The 19,592-nt window shown below is 44.4% G+C and overlaps 2 protein-coding genes across 2 annotated transcripts; one reads left to right on the forward strand and one right to left on the reverse strand.

Annotated features, from left to right (window-relative positions):
- The first annotated feature begins 1,837 nt into the window (after positions 1–1,837).
- LOC136499525 (reticulon-like protein B16) lies at positions 1,838–4,143 on the forward strand. The gene is made up of 5 exons (XM_066495148.1): positions 1,838–2,111; positions 2,997–3,177; positions 3,269–3,410; positions 3,488–3,557; positions 3,723–4,143. Exons 1-5 carry the CDS (start codon positions 1,985–1,987, stop codon positions 3,887–3,889), a joined length of 687 nt encoding a protein of 228 aa, XP_066351245.1. The 5' UTR covers positions 1,838–1,984; the 3' UTR covers positions 3,890–4,143.
- Positions 4,144–13,492: 9,349 nt separating this feature from the next.
- LOC136499535 (uncharacterized) lies at positions 13,493–16,507 on the reverse strand. The gene is made up of 7 exons (XM_066495156.1): positions 16,270–16,507; positions 14,783–14,831; positions 14,591–14,693; positions 14,381–14,476; positions 14,220–14,294; positions 14,041–14,110; positions 13,493–13,773 (listed from the first exon to the last, which is right to left on the reverse strand). Exons 1-7 carry the CDS (start codon positions 16,393–16,395, stop codon positions 13,690–13,692), a joined length of 603 nt encoding a protein of 200 aa, XP_066351253.1. The 5' UTR covers positions 16,396–16,507; the 3' UTR covers positions 13,493–13,689.
- Between the last annotated feature and the right edge of the window lie 3,085 nt (positions 16,508–19,592).

Consider the following 19,592-nt stretch of genomic DNA (forward strand, 5'->3'; position numbering starts at 1 on the left):
CTCGTCAGCTCCTCGTGATCTCACCGGCGCCGCGCCCAGCGACCTTACCGGCCCTGCGACCTCGCCAGCCCCGCGACCTCGCCGGCTCCCAGCGGCCTCGTCGGCACCGCGCGCCCAGCAACCCAGGTCAATCCTAGGGGCCCGGGCATGGCCAGCGCCAACAGGCGCGCCCTGCCTGGCCCTCGCGGTTAGCCCCAGCCGACGACGCGAGCTCCTTCCCTATGCCTGGCGCGAGATCCTTCCCCGTGCCGACGCGCGAGATCCTTCCCTATGCCTAGCGTGAAATCCTTCCCATGCTGGACGCACGAGGTCCCAGGTCCGGCCGCACGAGGTCTGGCTCCTCCATCTCCAGCCTCACCTTGTTGTAACCCCGTACACACACGGGAAGAAGAGAGAAGAGGCTGACGAGCGGACCCCATTCGTCAGTGAGAGAGGACTTCTCAAAAGCCACAGTTGTTGAACCAAACAGGCTTTTGAGTTTCTCAAAGCTACTTTTTCACAACTACTTTTCCAAAAGTCATAGCTCACAGCTGTTTTTTCAAAAACTACAACCCAACCAAACAGGGCCTTAGCACGTGCCCTTTCGCGCAGGGCAGCGCATCCACTCGCTGGGGGTCGTGTAGCCGCCAGCCCGCTGACATCCTCCTTCTCCACCGCGACCGCACAGCCAGATGTCATTATGGAGTGCTCCGCCCGCCTGCTTGCCATGCTTTGCTGAAAGCGTATGTTGTAAGCGTATGTTTCAAGTGCTTCATATATTTTAGAGGTATGTTGCAAATGTTTTAGATGGATGTTGCAAAAGTTGATTGGGATGTTGCAATGATTGTACAATTATATTGCAAAGATCTGCTACCAATGTGTTCATCCGTGTTTTTGGGATGTATGTTGTAAGTGTGTTTATTTGGATGTTGCATATGTTTTACACGTATGTTGAAAGTGTGTTTATCTGGATGTTACTTATGTTTGTAATGATTTTCAAGTGTTTTGAGAAGCTTTTTTCAAGTTTTTATAAGGATGTTTCAAGTGTTTTATCTGCCTTTTTTGTAAGTTGCAAGTATTACATCTCGATGTTTCAAAAGTAGATTGAGCGAGTGTAGTGGATCTCCATCTAGTTGGTGTAGATTAGATTTTCAGTGGTGTTTCTCGGCTCCACGATGGTTAGTGGTTGCGGGCAGACCACGCATCCTGCAGCAGTGTTCAGCGACGTCTTAAGGCAGCTCTCGGGTAGGTGCCTCTGGTGCGCGAGCCCTGTGTGATGCGCGTGAAATAGCGTGGAAGCGGGCTAACAGGTGAGGATGTCCAAACTCCTCATCCGTCCGGATGTTCGGATGCTAGCAGTTTTTCCCTTCTTTAAGCAATGATGAAGGCCGCGAGCCGATGTCGCAAGTTGTTGTTGGGCCTTTGTGGCATTTTTGTGGGCGGTACCAGACGTCCCTCCACCGAGAGGAGGGTCCCGCTAATCATCCGATGGCCCAATTAATCATCGCAATTCAGTTTAGGCCTTGTTTAGTTCTTCCCAAAAATTTACACTCTATCACATTGAATGTTTGGACATACGCATAGAGTATTAAATATAGACTAAAAAATAACTAATTACACATATTACGACTACTTTGCGAGACGAATCTTTTAAGCCTAATTAGTCCATGATTAGATAATAAAGTGCTACAGTAACACATGCGTTAATCATGAACCAATTAAATTTAATAAATTTATCTCATGGTTTACTAACAGACTCAATAATTTTTTTATTAATATTCGAACCCACGAATATCCAAGGTGACGGGGGCTGGGGAGGAGGAAAGAATAAAGAATGGCGGTGCACCCGTGCTGACCTCGTTCGGCTTCGGTCCTACCGCCGCCGCGTCGTGGGTGGAGAATCGAACTGCTTCCCTTCCCGTCTTCCCCACCCTTCCCGTCCTCCCCCGGATTATTCCCGTCTCGCGTCGTCTCCTCTCTATCCGACTCCTCCTGCGGCTCCCGCATGGACGCTGCCGTCGGGGCGGAGGCCGCCGCCAACGGCGGGATCGAGAGCTCCGCCGACCCCTGCAGCTCAGGCGGTGCCGGCGGGTACAGTCTCTCCGTCCACCAGATCGCCGGCGGCGGGAAAGGTCTGCTGCTCTCCTCCCGGAACTTCCCGTGCCCCGGTTTGCGAATCGCGATAGGTTCTGCGCCCTGTTGTCATGTCCGTGCGATTAGCAGCGCTGATTGGTTAGCGATGTTGTTACGTGGATGCAGTCTCGGCCAGTACTGGGAAATGGTGGCTCGCTGAGGAAGATTTGCGCAACTACAAGCAAAGGTTATGTTCGGTCTTCGGTGTAGTTTAGTTCAACTTTGGACTGCTGTTCGGAAGCGGGTGCTGTGTAATGTGGACTTGCAATCAAAGAATATCTTGCTGTTTTAACTGGAATTATATTGTTATTGTGAACTCAATAGGGCTCGAAATACTTGTGCTGAAATTTGGCTTGATGATTGCTGCAATTACGAACGGATTTGAAAGATAGAGTCATGTAGGAATATGCAACATTTCAATTTAATTGGGCTGTAAGGTGCGCAGCTGTTGTACTTGATCTCAGATGTTAGTCAATTTCTTTTATTACCCCGCCCACACTAGTTGATCATCTAAGCTTCAAATGATCTGGCAATTCATATTTTCTCTGCTCAAGAATCGCTTGCTAGTCACTATGGATGTTTCTAGAGTCTCGGCTGCTCATGTGGCGCCGGCATATGATGCCTGGTTGCCTCTTGCACCGGCCAGTGCCTGTCTGCCTATGGCACTTTACGATGCACCTTACGGGTGGAGCCGTGGTTCCGGGCTTTTCTTGTTCAGCATGGTTGAGGTTCTACTGCCTGCATGAAATGCCCTAGGGAGGCTTTTTCCGGCTGGTCAATTTTAATTTAGAAATGGATGGATAATGGTGCTACTTTTATGCCCTATTAAAGTGTAGCAGATCATCTTTTGTCTTGTTCATGCTAATGTTAATTCCCATTTTCAGCTGCTGATATCATCTTATGGAGGCGAGGGCGTGTTACATTTGGTGTTATATTTGGTGCTACTATGGCATGGTGGTTGTTTGAGAAGTCTGGACTATCATTATTAACTATCTGCTGTGATATATTTCTCATCTTGATAGTTCTGCAGTTCTTACGGGTTAAAATAGCTGGACTGCTAAATAGGTAAGCAACCCGGATCCTCCTTCCATTATATCTCAAAAAATTGGATCGAATTGCCTATATGCTGTTATCATACTGGTTTAACTATTTGCAGGCAGCCTAGGCCACTACCTGAGTTAGTTTTATCAGAGGAGATGGTGAGCAATGCTGCAGCTTCATTCCGTGTTAAAGTTAACAACATGCTGATGATAGCGCATGACATTACTCTTGGCAAGGACTTCCGGCTATTTTTCCAGGTTCGCTGTTATGCATGTACTTTGTGTTGATTATTTGGTATTCCTGTCGTTGCTGAGACAGAAAATTCTCTTTACAGGTTGTGCTTGTCCTTTGGCTGTTATCTGTTATTGGAAATTTCTGCTCGTCAATCACTCTTGCTTACATAGGTATGTCCTGCACAGGTCATACTTTACACTTTGTTCCTTACACATTTAGGAATATAGAGACACTCAGACAGTACCACCAAAGTGCAGGCAGAATCTTATCTCTGTTTTGTCATGAGTTTATTTTTCTGAATTTTATTGCTAAATTTTACAATGGGTGCATGACAGGAACCATTGCATTGGTCACAATACCTGCGTTGTACAACAAATACCAGCGGCCTGTCGATAGGTATGCTGGGATGCTCCACCGGAACATATCGAGGCATTGCAAGATAGTTGATGAGAATGTGATCAGTAGACTACCGAGAAGGTTTATCAGAGATAAAGAGGACTGATACTCGAAACATGAGCTCGCTAAGCTAGTCCAAGTATTATTGTACCTATATTCTTAGACCTTAAAAGGTGTGAAACTAGAGAGTTAGGAAAACAGAAAAAGGCACGAAACCTACAGTAGATACCGTTGCAATGTACTCTTGGGCAATAAGGTTTGGGATGAAATTAAAAGGTATAGCTTTCTGTGTTAGCTCTTTGCAACAAACTGGCTTAATGTTGTTAAAAATAACAAAAGCAACTGTCATGGGAATGTGAAAATGAAGTGGCCGTAACTCGTATAAGCTTGTGCAGTATCAGGTAGCAGGTACTAGCAATGCAACGGTAAATCTGCTTCTCAATTGCATTAGGTTTTATGCCAACAGGCTGGATCTACTGCGAAAGTACTTTAGCTGCGGATTGCAGAGCTGCAGCTCTGTTCTACGTTACGGCTTACTCTCTTCGTCCCACAATAAGATTCATATGGGTCAAACTTGAAAGTTTCATTAGGTTTATATAAAATATTAGCAACATTTGTAGATAAGTTTATCATAAAAATATATTTAATGATACTAATTATATATCATAAATATTAATATTTTTTATATATATTTGGTCAAAGTTAAAATTGTCTGGATTCTCGAGAAGTGAGAATGATACTTTGTGTTGTGGGAAAGAGGAAATAGTTCAGTGAGAACGACACTTTGGGACTGAGAGAATAGTTCAGGAAGATGCTGTGAACTGGCTACGTCTCATTTCGCAAGTAAATTTTGTTAAATCTGACAGGTACTAGTTCTTCCCCTTCTTCGTGACCGAATTTTTTGTTTTTTAGCCTCTTTTTTTTGAATTTTTTTTCCATAAATATACCCCTTTTAAAATCTGGACCCTTAGCTCGGCGTCATCGTTAGTAGCGCCGAGCTTACACGTCCCGGCGCCATAGATTTTAGCGCCTAAGTCCTGGGCTCAACGCAGACGTGGCGGTGACTTAGCAGGCACCTTGGCGTCGTAGATCTTGGCGCTGAGCTTGGCGCCGGGTTATTGGCGCCAAGCTTGGCGCCGTGGTTATTGGCGCCGAGAACGGCGCTAAGATCTATGACGTCGAGGTGGTATTTTAACCCGGCGCTCAACCTTCCTGTTCGAGCATTCTTCCACTTATTTCTCCTCCCTCTTGGGTTTTTTCTCTCCCCACTTCGTCCTATCTCACGAATCGGTATATTGGACCTTGGAAACTTTGATTTGATCCGTAGATCTTCGAGAGCAAGGTATCCTCGCTCCCTCCTAGTTTTTTTTCAAATCGATTCGGTCTATATCAGTTGGATTTTTTAACTTAAGAATCATCATTACTTATGGTTTCATGCAATTTTAATATTTATATTATACAACCGTAGGATGCCAAGACGTGGAAAAGCTACCAAACTAAGGTAACCTCAGCGCACGTTGTTATGATATGGGTTCATTGTTGTGGATCAAATGAAAAACCCTATGTGTAGGGTTTAATGTTAATTGCTTTCGGTTCTTAAAACGAAAATGGCTAAATTGTAGTTATGGCCGGATGACCGAAAATGCCTTCGATCTATTGCCTCTGCCTAGTGGTGTTCCAGTGCCCATGTGCTTTTGCGGTGATCCTTGCAAGGTAGCCAAGTCCGATAAAGAGGACACATATAGGCAGAGGTATGGATGTGTTTCAATTTTGCGTTTGAGCCTATACTTTGTCAGCGCCGCATTAACAAGATGGTGATGAATTGATGTTTGTGTCATATGACATCTTGCATAATTTTTTTGTTTCGTAACAATTGCATTTTTTGCAGACCCCTCTACCACTCTGTGATTTTGAGCAGTGGATCGACACTGAGATCAAGCCTGAAGACAAGGAATGGATGCAGAAACTATTGCGGTGAGAAACAGAGGACAAGAAGATGATGGAGAAGAGACGCGGAGAGGAGGCTACAAAAAAGGAGCACAAGGAAGAGGAAGAAATGAGGCGTGTTGCTACGTACAGGGAGTAGAAGCTTGAGCGTGCACGCCGAGCGAAAGCAGCGATGGAGAAGAATCCTGATGCCCTAAGGAAGGAAAAGTGGTCTCGTTGCACTCAGTAGTCTCCATTACTGGCTAGTTCTATGGTTTATTCATGAACAATGTTGTCTACTGTTGGACTTTTTATTGTGTTGTCATGTAATGTACTTTAAGTATAGGCATGCTTAGGTCATGTACTGCGTTATTTAGTTTGTCGACACGTACTTCTAGTATTATTGTGTTGTTTAATGTGTCATAGTATTGAACTTTTCATTATGTAGTTGTTTTCATTATTTGTGATCATAATATTCAGTTTAATATTGTAGACGTAGTGAAATGTGATCACGTGCTGCAAACAAAACCTAACGAAGTAGGGCATTATATAATTCAACACACAAAACATATGAAATGGTATGTGAGAACATATACCGAACTAGGGTACAGAGGTCCCGAACTAAACATAACATGCCTTAGGTAATTGAAGCGAACAACAAGCACAAGAAATGACATGTGAGAACATGTACCAAATAATGGTACATAGTTCCTTCGACTAAACCTAACATGCCTTAGGTAATTAAATCAAACAACAAACACATGGATGTGCCATGTGAATGAGATAGGGTCGTCCTAGTAGTGTGGCCACATAGCAAATTGTGTTGCACCTTCTCCACAGTAGCCTCCCATTGTTGATGGTGGTGGTGGCGGGGGTGACGGCAGAGGCCCCTTGTTCTTGTGATTAGGGCAGGTGCAATATGGATCATTGCAGAGTACCTCCTGTGAACGTGCACCATTGTTGTCGTCGTCGTTTTTGTCTTCCTTGTACCCGCTGCTAACTTCTCTTTGTAGATCAAAGATTTAGTGTAGGATCCACGTCCTGCAGTTGTACCAAACTGTCTCCTGATCTGCCTCCTCGAGGCACTATGCGAACTCTTGCCGGAGCCAGGAGATTAGAACTCCAGAAGTGTGAGCCCCTTGCTCGCCAACCTCTCGCCCAAGGAAGGCCTCTATTCGTGCTCTCCAACCTTCTGACCTGCACTGCCCAGTCACCGTGTTGCCGTGAATCCTTAGACCTAGCATCTTCTAACAGTCCTGGAGCGTGACTGTCATCTCTCCAAAAGGCAAGTGAAAGCTGTGAGTCTCCGACCGCCACCTACATTTTAGACAAAGCAAGATTACGTGTCAAAAAGACAAGCGCATGAACAAATGGCCATGAATAGAGGCAATGATTGAAGATAATACCTGTCAACCAATGTAGTTATGGCCGCTGAGTTGAACTTGAGCAACCGATGATGAACCTAAAAAGAGATGACATCTAGGCCAGCTCTTTGCAGGAAAGGAGTGTACCTATTGTCGTACTGCATGTCCAAGAACCCATTGTGGGCTCTAGGACGAAGGAGCGGAAGGTACTGTATAGAATAAAACATAGTCTCCTGTTACTTCACGAACACATGTACTCCACATGTACTCCCACAAAAATTTGAACAAGACGTATAGATTATTACTTGCCCCTCCGCTATAAGACGTCCTCAGTGGGTCTCCTCGTACGCCGGGTTGAGCAGGTGGAATTGTGCCATCCTACAAAAAAAGTCAATGAAATAGAAATTCAATATACAATGAAACATAAACTTAGAAATGTACAAGTAATTAACATAATTACAAGCATAAATTGAGACATGTATAATTAATTGAATGAATATGACAAATATGAAATAGTAAAAACAACCAATAGTCGCACCTCATTAATCTGCCAATGGCAAGTGCGTAAATTGTGGCCTAGTCTACCACACTTGCCACACTCATACTGCTCGGGGTCAATAAGAAATGGGGTTCCTCTCCCACGCCCTGTTCTCCCGGGTATCTGATCCATAACCATCCTGTGCCTCGTCCTCTTCCTCGATCCACGCTTGTTCCAACAGTAAGCTAGATCCACAATGTACTTTGGTTCATCGTATGGAGGCCACTCTCTAGGGTCCCAAAAAGGCACGAAGCGGGGGCTTCATGTGTGCACAAGCGTGTCGACACTGAACTCGTGAGGTATCTTGCTCTCGATATTAAAGTTGCGATGCCTAGCTGCTGCCACCAAATAAGAATATAGAAAGTGGTACTGTCTTGGTTTACCACAAGTGCATGTGAAATCTTGGAGGATTACCACATGCATCCTCAACTCTCGAACCTCGTCGTCGGACATTGTACCACCCCTATGCTCAACCTAATAAGTCCCTGTGGCGTGGTCAAAACATGTAACCTCATGTGTGCCAGTCCTTTCATTTGCCTTCTCTAGGTATACCTTTGGTTTCGGAGCCCATATATCTCCATCACTCCGCAAGTTCAATGCATGGGCATGTCTATCATTGAACCAGACAACAAGCTTGTAGAAGGTGAATTAAACGATTACATTCACGGGCATACCACGTATCCCCAATAGCAACTTATTGAATGACTCCGTCATGTTGCTGCACTAAAACTCGTACCTCCATCCACCGACGTCGTGAGCTCTTGTCCATTTCTCCAAATCCCTCATCAAACATATGAGCCATTGTCTACCTTCTGCATTTGATGCAGTTCTAACCTACTTCAACTTTTTCTAAAAGTACTTGTTCTCAAGCTGTCAAGCAGCCTCCTAGAATAGATCAAAGTTATCCTTCACACTATCCTTCCAGAGTAGATTCTCGGCAAGGTGCCGAGTACACCAACGATGGTGCAAAGGTGCATACCCCTCTATCTGCTCTCGCACGACATTAAGGATGCCCTGGTGCCTATCAGATATGACACCAACCTTTATGCCAGGCCCAACCACATGTATCCGGACTAGCCTCAAGAATCATCCCCAACTGTCATTGTTCTCCTTCTCAACCAAAGCAAATGCCAAAGGAACTAACTTGTTGTTCGCGTCATAGAATATGGCTATAAGAAGTGTGCTCTGGTATTTGCCAATCAATGGAGAAGATGAGACGATAGTGCCTAAAGGCCTCGACACACTGAGGGAAGCATCAGAAAACATGAAAGAATATCTGCTTCCCATCCTTTCATGCATTTGGTTTTGGGATGTACTCATAATGCATGCATGGATTCAATGCTTTGATTGCATTGAAAAGTACTGGCAGCTGCTCATACCCATCCTCCCAGTCCCCATATATCATCTTCCATGCTCGCTGCTTAGCCCTCCAAGCTTTACCATAAGTTATCACATAACCTCCATATAATGCCTCAACGGTCCTGATAATTGTCCTAACCTTCATGTTGGGTTCTCCCTACAATATTCCCATCAACTTCTTGGAAACAAGGGTAGATGTCAACTGTTGATGCTTCAGTGTTAGCGCATGGTCAGCACAAATCCTCCATGGACAACGTTCACTTTTCGGTGACCATTTGCTTCCTTGCACAAATCCTCCCTGCAATATTCCCATCAACTTCTTGGAAATGAGGCCCAACAACTTTTGTGATCTTTCACTTTTTGGTGACCATTTGCTTCCTTGCACAAATCCTCCATGGACAGCATTCTTTTCACACACAACTGTGTAATGGCGCTCCGCATATGAATGCAAGACCTTGTAAGGTCTTTTTCGTATCACTGCAAACACCTGCAACCACCTCTTCAATGTAGGGAGGTCCTTGAATACCCTACCCTTCTCAATTACCATGTTAGGACCGACCTCAATGAAAGCTCTAGTTTGGTTTTGGTAAATTGATGAAACCCTAAGTGCTAACCAAGTTTATCAAGTGATAATGAGATAGGTAGCATACTCCAAGTGGTGAAGCAAATGAAGAACATGATGATGGTGATGCCATGGTGATGATCAAGTGCTTTGACTTGAAAATAAGAAAGAGAAAAACAAAAGGCTCAAGGCAAAGGTATAAATAATAGGAGCTATTTTATTTTGGTGATCGAGACACTTAGTGAGTGTGATCACATTTAGGATCGATAGCCGTACTATTAAGAGTTAAACTCATGTCGAAATGCGGTTATCAAAGTGCCACTAGATGCTCTAACTCATTGCATATGCATTTAGGATCTAGTGGAATATTAACACCCTTGAAAATATTTGTAAAAATATGCTAACACATATGCACAAGGTGATACACTTGGTGGTTGGCACATTTGAGCAAGGGTGAAGAAGATAGAGTTGAAAATGAGTCAATCACGCTGGTCATGCATTGACCGGACGCTGGTCTTGGTTGGATCGGTGCGTTCGATCAGTGGCAGCTGAGGACACGCAGCGTCGATCTTCGATCAGACACTAGTGTTGATGTGATCGGACGCTAGCTGGGTGCGTCCGGTCGCACCTATGTGGCGCGTGCAGAAGTAACGTTGAGTGATCGGACACTGGGTGAGTCTGGTCGAGCATGAGCGGACGTGTCCGGTCGTGATTTTTTGTTTCTGGTACCTTACTGGAAACGACCGGACACTGCTGCTAGAGTGTCCGGTCAGTTTGAGCAGTGCGTCCGGTCATCACTTGACTGTTAAGATTGGATGAACAACATTTGAAGCTGATGACATGTGGCAAGCATCAGGCGACCGGATGCTAAGGTCTAGCTTTCGATCGATCTGACCGGAGCGTCCGGTCACCCCGAGCAGTGCCCAGTGAAAGGGTACAACGACTCTATTTTATGGGGGCTTCTATTTAAGCCTCATGGCCGGCGCAAGCTCATACTCTTGGCCATTTTGCATTGACATAGCAACCTTGTGAGCTTAGCCAAAGCCCTCCCACTCATCTCCATCATTGATTCATCTTCTTTGTGAGATTGGGAGAGAATCCAAGTGTATTGCTTGAGTGATTGCATCTAGAGACACTTGGTATTCATGTTTCACTGTGGGATTCACTTGTTTGTCTTGGTGGTTGCCACCACCTAGACGGCTTGGAGCAGCGAAGGAGGATTAGCATGAGTTGGTGATTGTTCATGGCCATCTCCGGTGATTGTAAGAGAATTTGTACCTTCCCCAGTGGAGCACCGAAAGGTAACCCTAGTGGATTGCTCGTGTCATTAAGTTACCTCACTTGTGGGTAGGTTCTTATAGTGTCTAATTGTGTGGACGATGTTCGTGCAACACCTCTTAGCCGCCGAACCACCAAGTATTGGTCGGCACAACAGGGACGTAGCGTGTTGGCAAGCACGTGAACCTCGGGAGAAAATTGATTGTCTCTTGCCCCTTTGGTATTCTCCCTATGATTGATTTAGTATTCATCTTATGATTGGTTCACTCCTCTACACCGGCGATATAATCATCCTACTCACTTATTTATATTCTTGTAAACTAGTTGTAGTAAGCTTTTTAGTGTTATTAGAATTGAGAGCTTGTTTTGTTGTTTTAAGTTCATCTAGTGGAGCTCTTAGTGAGTAGTGACCTAGCAAATTGTGTGTTTAGATACCAAAGCAACTAAAATTGTTGGATAGGTGGCTTGCAACCCTTGTAGAGCTAGAGCAAGTTTGATTTTCGCTATTTGTTATACTAAACAAATTGCTCTAGTTGATTTGTAGATTTTTAAATAGGCTATTCACCCCCCTCTAGCCATATTAGGACCTTTCACTCAGGAGCTTTTAGAAGCTCATCATCATGTCCTTCTGCACACACCTGATCGAAATGAGCAAGATCGCTGAACTCGTGAACTCTTAGATCACGGTGGCCGAGAAAGATACGCCTCTGCATCTCAACATCACTCTCTATCAGCTCTCCAATAGGACAATCATCATCAGAATGAAGAGCCCTTGCCATCTCATATGGCTCTGAATCATTCATAATTTCAACACTATTGGAGCCACAGAATCCATCTCCATAGTGCACTTACGTAGCAACAGTGGGTATATCCACATTGTCAGGAATATCTCCTACAACATAAGTAGAAAAATGAGGAATGAATGAAAAATGGATGTAAGAAAGGGGGTAAGCTCCCAATAACCATGCAGATAAAACACTTACTCGGATGATTCTATGTCAAAGGGATCTCATGAGGAGGATCCACCACAACATCATGAGTCTGACAAGCATCTCCAACTAGCTCATTGGGGGCAGATTGAGCATCGGGAACCGTAGGTGCAACCTCCATATCCATATCGGGTTTCGGAACGGGAGGGTCGAAGTATGCCTGCTAACCCATTGGTGGGGAAAACCCACAAGAGATGGGATCAACTAACACCCGACGCACAACCACGTCTAAACTTTGGAACTGACACTTTATAGCCGATCTCACATAGTTCTCCCACTGGTCTGTACACCCAATTGGGATCATCTTCCTTAGGATGTTGGGAGGGGAACCTAGGTGAAGTACACCCTTCACTGCGATGCCATCATCATCATCGGCTCCATGGCAATGTAGCTCCTCCTGAGCCCTTGCAACCAACTCACTAAATGAAGGCTTCTCATTGAATAACACAGGCACGCTTTGTATCTCAATAAACTCAACATATCCATAGTGATCTCTTTCCACAGTGCTTCCATGATATATGCTCACTAGATTGTCCATCTAGTAGTTTAAACAAAAATTAAAATACAATTCATTTAGTCCAAAGTGGCTGCTACATAGTACCTCTCTAATAAATACTAACCAACTACACCCTAAATAACTATGTCACAAATTATCTAACTATATTTATCTCACTAACTAAATCAACTAGCTATCTAATAACTATATCTATGTACCTATGTCACTAGCTATCTAACTATATCTATCTCACTGACTAAATCAACTACATACATCATCAAATTTTCTAGAAACTACCAAATAATCAAAGTAGCACTACAATTCAAACTAACTATGTACCTACATTGCATATTAAAAATTTTTACTTGTCCAAGTCAATGCAACGATGACACGGACGCTGGGACTGGAGCAGGACGGGGACGCGGAGGATGGGATCGACGGCGAGGTCGTGGCGCGCTGGGAGCAGGGGCCGTGTCGCGGCCGAGGTCGCCGGAGGGAGCGCCTATGCACGTGGCAGACGCAGCTAGCAGGGACAAACGAGGCGACGCGGGCTGGGAGGGGCGGCGGGCGGCCGGCGCCCTGTGGTGTGGTTGGTTGATGTGGCGTAGAGAGAGGAAGAGAGAAAGGAATGGAGGGCCCATACGTAAGACGGCTTGGCGCCAATAACCACGACGCCAAGCTCGGTGCCAAGGTGTCTGCCAAGTCACCATCATAACTACGTCAAGCCCAATACCTAGACGCCAAAATATATGGCGCCGAGACATGTAAGCTCGGCACCACTAACAATGGCGCCGAGCTAAGGGTCCAGATTTTAAAAACATACTTTCAGAGGCATATTTATGAATTTTTTTAAAAAAAAATGGCTAAAAATAAAAAATTCGGTCTTCATGATCAAACAAGATGACTGACGGTTGCAAGTGCTCGGAATTGCCAAACCTTACTCATTCGGCATTACCACAAGCGCAATACATGGTTCAAGATCTTAATGTTGTACGAATATGTTACCCCCTTCCCCCTAAAAACATACAGCATGTTCGCTTGTTGGTTTCAACCAGGGCTTATCAGCCAACCAACAATGTTTTTCTCTCACAACAAACCAGCACCAACCGAGCTTATCAGCCCAGAAACCAACCAGCGAACATGCTAATAACCTGGTATCATTTCGCAAGTAATTTCTGTTAAATTGACAGCTACTAGTTCCTCCCTTCTTCATGATCAAATAAGATGACTGACGGTTGAAAGTGCTCGGTATTGCCAAGCCTTATTCAGCATCATACCATAGGTGCAATACATGGTTCGAGATTAAAATGTTGCTTGATACATTCATTTTGTTACATCCGGGAAACTGCCTATAGCGCTCATATATCAACACTTGACAACAACATATAGACCATTCATTTCTGAAACTGTGATAGCAACTCCTGGGCAGTCTCGCGCCAAATATTGTAAAGGTCATCCAAAAACAGAACAAAATGTACCTGCACAAATAAATCATACCAAGTGATCTATATATTTAATCAAGATAATTGTCAAACACTTATAAAAACAAGCATGATCATTATTGTTTGTCCAGTTCTCCAGAACTAAAGGTATGTATTAGTTCTGGTAATGCATATCCGGTTTATTTATTGGACAATCATTGCTATATTTTTCTCTAACAATGGAGTTTTGAGAATTGAATTCCAAAGTACTACAGAAGTATCGTACTTGACCGTGAAAAAATTTGGACCAGAACCACACCTAACCTCTTTGATATCCTCTGAAAATTGTTGTGCGGTAGAAACAGCTATTTTTGATGCTTCCTTGGGGGGATAACTGCATAAGATCCAAGTCAAGTTACTCTTACAAATTAAATCCTGAAATGGGAAAAGGAGCTGAGTGCGCCAAAGGTAGGTAAATGAGTGAACTAAAACTTGGCACATACCGAAAAACACCACAAGATATAGCAGGGAATGCGATGTACTGAATGCCATTATCTTTAGCAAGCTTCAAGCTATTTCTGCAATTAGTATATGCAGTTCAGGATAGTTTTTCACTGGTTCAGTAACCAGCACAGAATTTCTTTAAAATTTGAAGAGAGCTTACTCATAGGCCTTCTTTAATGACACCTCAGGATGCTTGTCCATATCATATATGGGCCCAACAGTGTGAATCACTCGAGAGATAGGAAGCTCGAAAGCACTGCTCATATTTAATATTGGGCAAAGGGATGTGTAAGCGATAAATAAAGTTTAGAATTGAGCATTCTGACTTATAAAAAAATCAAAATGAGCAAATAAGGTACTAAGTACTAACGGAGTAATCCTAGCTTCTCCAGTAGGGCAACGAACTCCTGGTTTGACCTCTGGAACTTTACGGCATGCTTGCACTAGCTCTGGTCCAGCAGCTCCATGTATAGCTGAGATAGGGGTTTCAAGTTAATATAGGATAGTCCATAAACAATGGGTTGAACTATAACAATTCTCGAAAGTACTTATTACATGTTACCTCCATCAACACCTCCGCCACCTAACATTCGCTCATTAGCAGCATTAACCTGCCAAAACAAATGCCAGTTACATTCCTCAGTTTTTGATCGCATACAGAGATTATCGCTTTAAGAAAGTTGAGCAGTATTTGTTAACAAGGGACAAATTAGAGCCCAATACAAATCGGCATCCTAATTTATAACAAGAGCAACATATCATGAATCAAAGTAGCCGCACAATTGTTTGGGAATATGATTACACATCAGAAGTAAGAGCTTGATACAACATAAAGGGCGTACCCAGTGCAGAGAGCTCCCGCTCTGTGCGGGGTCTGGGGAAGGGTGTTAGTGGCAAGCCTTACCCTCGCCTGTGCAGACAATTTAAAATTATCAACCATTCTGTACTCCTCTAAATAGGTGAAGATGAGGGGTAGATCTACATTATACCATCAGGGTTCACCGACCTTGACGGTTTTTAGCTAACCCTCTATATATTAATCTCTTGTTTAGTTTATGACCCAAATAGAACCCTGGCGTCTGATTTTGCTAGATTCACCCCTGGTGACAATGTACAGAATATATTGAACCAGGTGGGTGCGCCAAGCTAAAGTAGCTCCTCTCATAAGATGATACCTGACAAGGCTAAGCCCTTTGTTTCCAAATTAGGATATTCTTGCCGGGAGTTACATGATTACATCTATCTGAAGTTTCAGTTAAACTTTGAAGGCTCATAGATATAGAAACCTTTCATAATATTCCATCTAGGTTAGCACCTGATCATGTGAATGTACTTGGTTTAGATTTTTGTATCCGGACTTTTCCCCGTGGAAATCAGGCCACACAAACCAGATTCAATCAAAGTGACATTTGAATGTTTCCTTTTTAGAAGCTACGCTGCAGACAGAAAATTGTAAAGCATCTACATAGTCATCGCACAAAGCTTCAGATAGTAAGCGGATAACATCAAAATAAAATATATGCCCACACACGGAGAGGGACAATGCGATCATTTATTCGCAGAAGCAACGGATTTGGATTGAACAAAAATAAAGCGCATCTAAGTACTAGTCTCATTGACCTCTGATCTAAATTTCAGCAACGCACCGTTTGGATCCAAGGAGCTAATTATTAGCAGGTCTAACTAATAGTTTAGCTAATTGTTAGCTGAATACCCAACTAATAACTGTTTCAATAGTTGAAACAAACTAGCTAACATTAGCTGTGTCTAGCTAGCTAACTATTAGCAGCTAATGGATCAAACAGGCCTTAAGCCGGCTCGTGGAATCAAAATGGCCTCCCACGTTAGCTAGATAGTATCAGAAAACCGATCTAGAAACTGCAGGTACTGGTACAAGCACGCCCGCGCTCATCACCAGCACCAACCCAAATCGCTAAGCATGTAAGGGATCGCGCACTGACCGCAAACACAAACGATAGAACGGGAAACGAGAAACAAACGGAGTAGAGCGGGACACGTGAGGAGGATCGGAGGCGGAGAGGAGCGTACGATGGCGTCGGTGGCGCCGTCGACGGACCAGAGGGTGATGTCGCCCTTGTGCAGCTTCAGTGCGCCGGCCCCCGGCGCGGCCGAGAGCCGGAACGCTTCGCCGCCGCTGAACTCCGAGGCCGCCATGGCAAAAGCCCTCGTAGCGCAAATGCTACCCCGCCGCCGCTGCCACTTTGGGGGGAGGAGGAGGGGAAGCGGGAGTAGCGACCGCGTCAGGAAAAATCTAGGGCGCGATTGGTTCCGCTTCAGGCTTAGCCTGGCTCGCATCCATCGGCCAGGCTCGTCGGCACCAGGCTCAGCGCATGGAAAATTTTTAACATTTTTTTAAACTACTTTTTTTTTTTTTTTTTAAAAAACTAACACTTTTGGACGCGCCAACTAACGGTGCGGCCAAACCACTCTATTGCGCCATGCATGGCGGCGCGGCCAGGCTACCACCGTGGCAGCGACCGGTGACGTAGCCCAGCTCTGCCGCGCCACAGATCACGGCGTGGCACCGGCGCGCCATCGCGCACAGCGCGGCAGGCCCCAGTAAAAGCCCGCGGCGCGGCTCTCTCTCTCTTTACATTCCTTTTTTCCCTTTCACGCGCCCGCCGCCGCCAGATGCCCGCGCCCTTCGCCCGCGCCCGGCGCCGGTAGCCGCTGGTCGCACCCTCCCTTGCCGGCCCCCTCCCTACCTTCCCTGAAGCTCCTCTTTGGCCTTGTCAAGGTAATGAAGTTCTTCCTCGGCCTCAACGGTGGATCGAAGGATTTGAATGATTAGTTAGGGCATGGAGGAAAATATGAGTTCGTTAGAACGTTGGATTGAAGGATTAGGATTGCCAATGTTAAAGTTAATTGATTAGTTAGAATTATGATTACCATGTATTCTAAGGTCAATTTTTATAAGAATTTTGCTTGTTTGAGTTTGCATCTCAACTTTTATATATGAATAAATATATGGACACACTGTTGATGTACCAAATTTTATTTTTTACTGACCAAAGTATAATTTTTATATAGTTTTTATGTTTGCGTCTAAGATAAAGTTTGCACCATGAAAGTGCATTTGCCCTCTATGTGGGTTTTGGTGTATTGATGACATTCAAATTAAGGACTAATATGATCTTAATGAGATACGTTGCAGCTATTAGTCCCATGAAAAAAACAAAGAGTTGATAAAGATGAAATTGTATCCCTCAATTTTTAAAGTTGTAAAGATGGACAAACTCAAAGCGCTCTCTAAATGTTTTATTTTTGCTTTTGAGTTTAGGATCCGCCGCACTATAAAGAGAAATGTAGATTTAGTTGGTCTGAGAAAGATAGAGTGCTCAAGCATAATAATTAAATCAAAAGAGAGACACTCTAGCACTCTACAAGCACATATATTATTTTTCTATGACTGTCGGTGTCAGAAGTCCCGACGTAAGCCGGAACTCCCGACAGTCGGAAGTCACAACTCTTACCGGAAGTTCTGACTCTTAATCACTTAGCCTATACAGTGACTGTGGACGTCAGAAGTCCCGACAGTCGGAAGTCCTAACCCAAGCCGATAGTCCCGACACTGGTGGTTCTGCTGGCTGGCTGGCTGCACCCGTCGGAAGTCCTGACCCATGTCGGGAGTCCCGACACCTACTGCGGTGCTGGCTGGTTGTTTAACCGTGCACGTCGGAAGTCCCGACGTACTTCGGAAGTCCCGACGTTTGCCGGGAGTTTCGACACTAACCTGCTCGCGTGGACTTCTGACCCTTCATGAACAGTGCTTTCTTTTAACGTCGGAAGTCCTAAGATCTGTGTCAAAACTTCCGACTTAGATCTGAACGGTTAGATTTTCACTTGAAGTATAAATATCCCTCTCTTTGCTTCTAACCGTTACGGACTCATTCACAGCTGACCCACTTTGTGCTCAATAGCTCCCAAGCAACTAAAGTACCCCTCTCCTTTCCTCTTTGCTCTAATCTTCGATTCCCTTAGAATTTTGAGTGAAAGGAGAGTGGATTAAGTGAGAGCATCACTTTGGCAAGCTTAAGCACTTGATTTCTTCGTCAAGCCGGTTGATTTTGCGTCTATTACTCTTGGGGCTTTGCCCCTAGCTGGCTAGGCGTTGCCCAACAGCTTCCATCTTGTGGAAGAGCCTTAGGAAGTTTGTATCACCCTTCGATTTCTTAGTGGAAAGCTCAAGTGACCTTTGTGGTCGCTTTGAGAGAGGCAAGGAGGTGGAAAAGACTCCGACCTTGATGGTTACCTCAACAACAAGGATGTAGGAGCTCCTTAGTGGGGTTGCCAAACCTCGAGATAAATCTTTATGTCTCGTATGCTTGTTGTTGTGATTGCTACAGATTACTTGTATGTGTTTGTCTCTTTGTCTCCCAAACTTCCATTTTAGAGTTTGGACTCGATCTACGGTTTGGAGGCATTACGGCATCAAGGGAGTGACCCAACATCTTCACCAAACCACTAGGAAGTGAGGTTGTAAGATTATTTATCCATAAAGTTAAATTTGGCACTGCTTTTGTAGTTCACGTAGACATCAGAACTGCTGACGTTTGCGCCAGAACTTCTGACAATGTCGGGAGTTTCGACCCAAACGCCGGGACTTCCGACATTGACTTACAGATTTGAACTTAGTATTTACAGTAAATTTTTAGATATGCCTATTCACCCCCCTCTAGGCATTGTTAGATCCTTTCAATTGGTATCAGAGCGATGTTTTCTCTTTACGCCTCACCACGTGAGAAGAAACAATGTCGGAGTCCGATAAGATGCAAGCCATTGTCTTCGAATTGGCCAAAAAATAGCTGAAGAGTTGATGAGTGCTAAAGCCAAGCTCTTTCAAGATGAAATGAAAAAGATGCAAGATGAGATGAGCAAGATAAAGGAAGAATTGAGCAAGAAGATTGATGATGCAATAAGTGGCAAGAATGATACGAGTGACAAGAATGAAACAAACAAAGATGCCGCTGGTGATATTGGAGCCGGTGAGCATGCTCATGGAAAGGGAATATATTCAAACATGAGCTTTGACTATGGACAACTCATGAAAGGTTCAACACTACATACTCTATCCGTCAATATTGACAAGCCACCTCACTTTGATGGAACAAGATACACTAATTGGTCTTATAAGATGAAGATGCATCTCATTGTCGTAAGACTTTGGAAAGTTGTGGATGTTGGTGTGATGATTCCTACCGATGAAGATAGAGAGATAACTCTGGAAGAAGTGCACAACCTCCATCAAAATGCACAAGCCGTAGCATTGCTTGTGTCAAGCCTAGCTCCGGATGAGTTTGAAAAAGTGAATGGAATGGAAAGTGTAAAACAAATTTGGGATACTTTGAAAG

This window comes from Miscanthus floridulus, chromosome 1, assembly GCF_019320115.1.
Source record: "Miscanthus floridulus cultivar M001 chromosome 1, ASM1932011v1, whole genome shotgun sequence".
NCBI classification, from domain to species: domain Eukaryota; kingdom Viridiplantae; phylum Streptophyta; class Magnoliopsida; order Poales; family Poaceae; genus Miscanthus; species Miscanthus floridulus.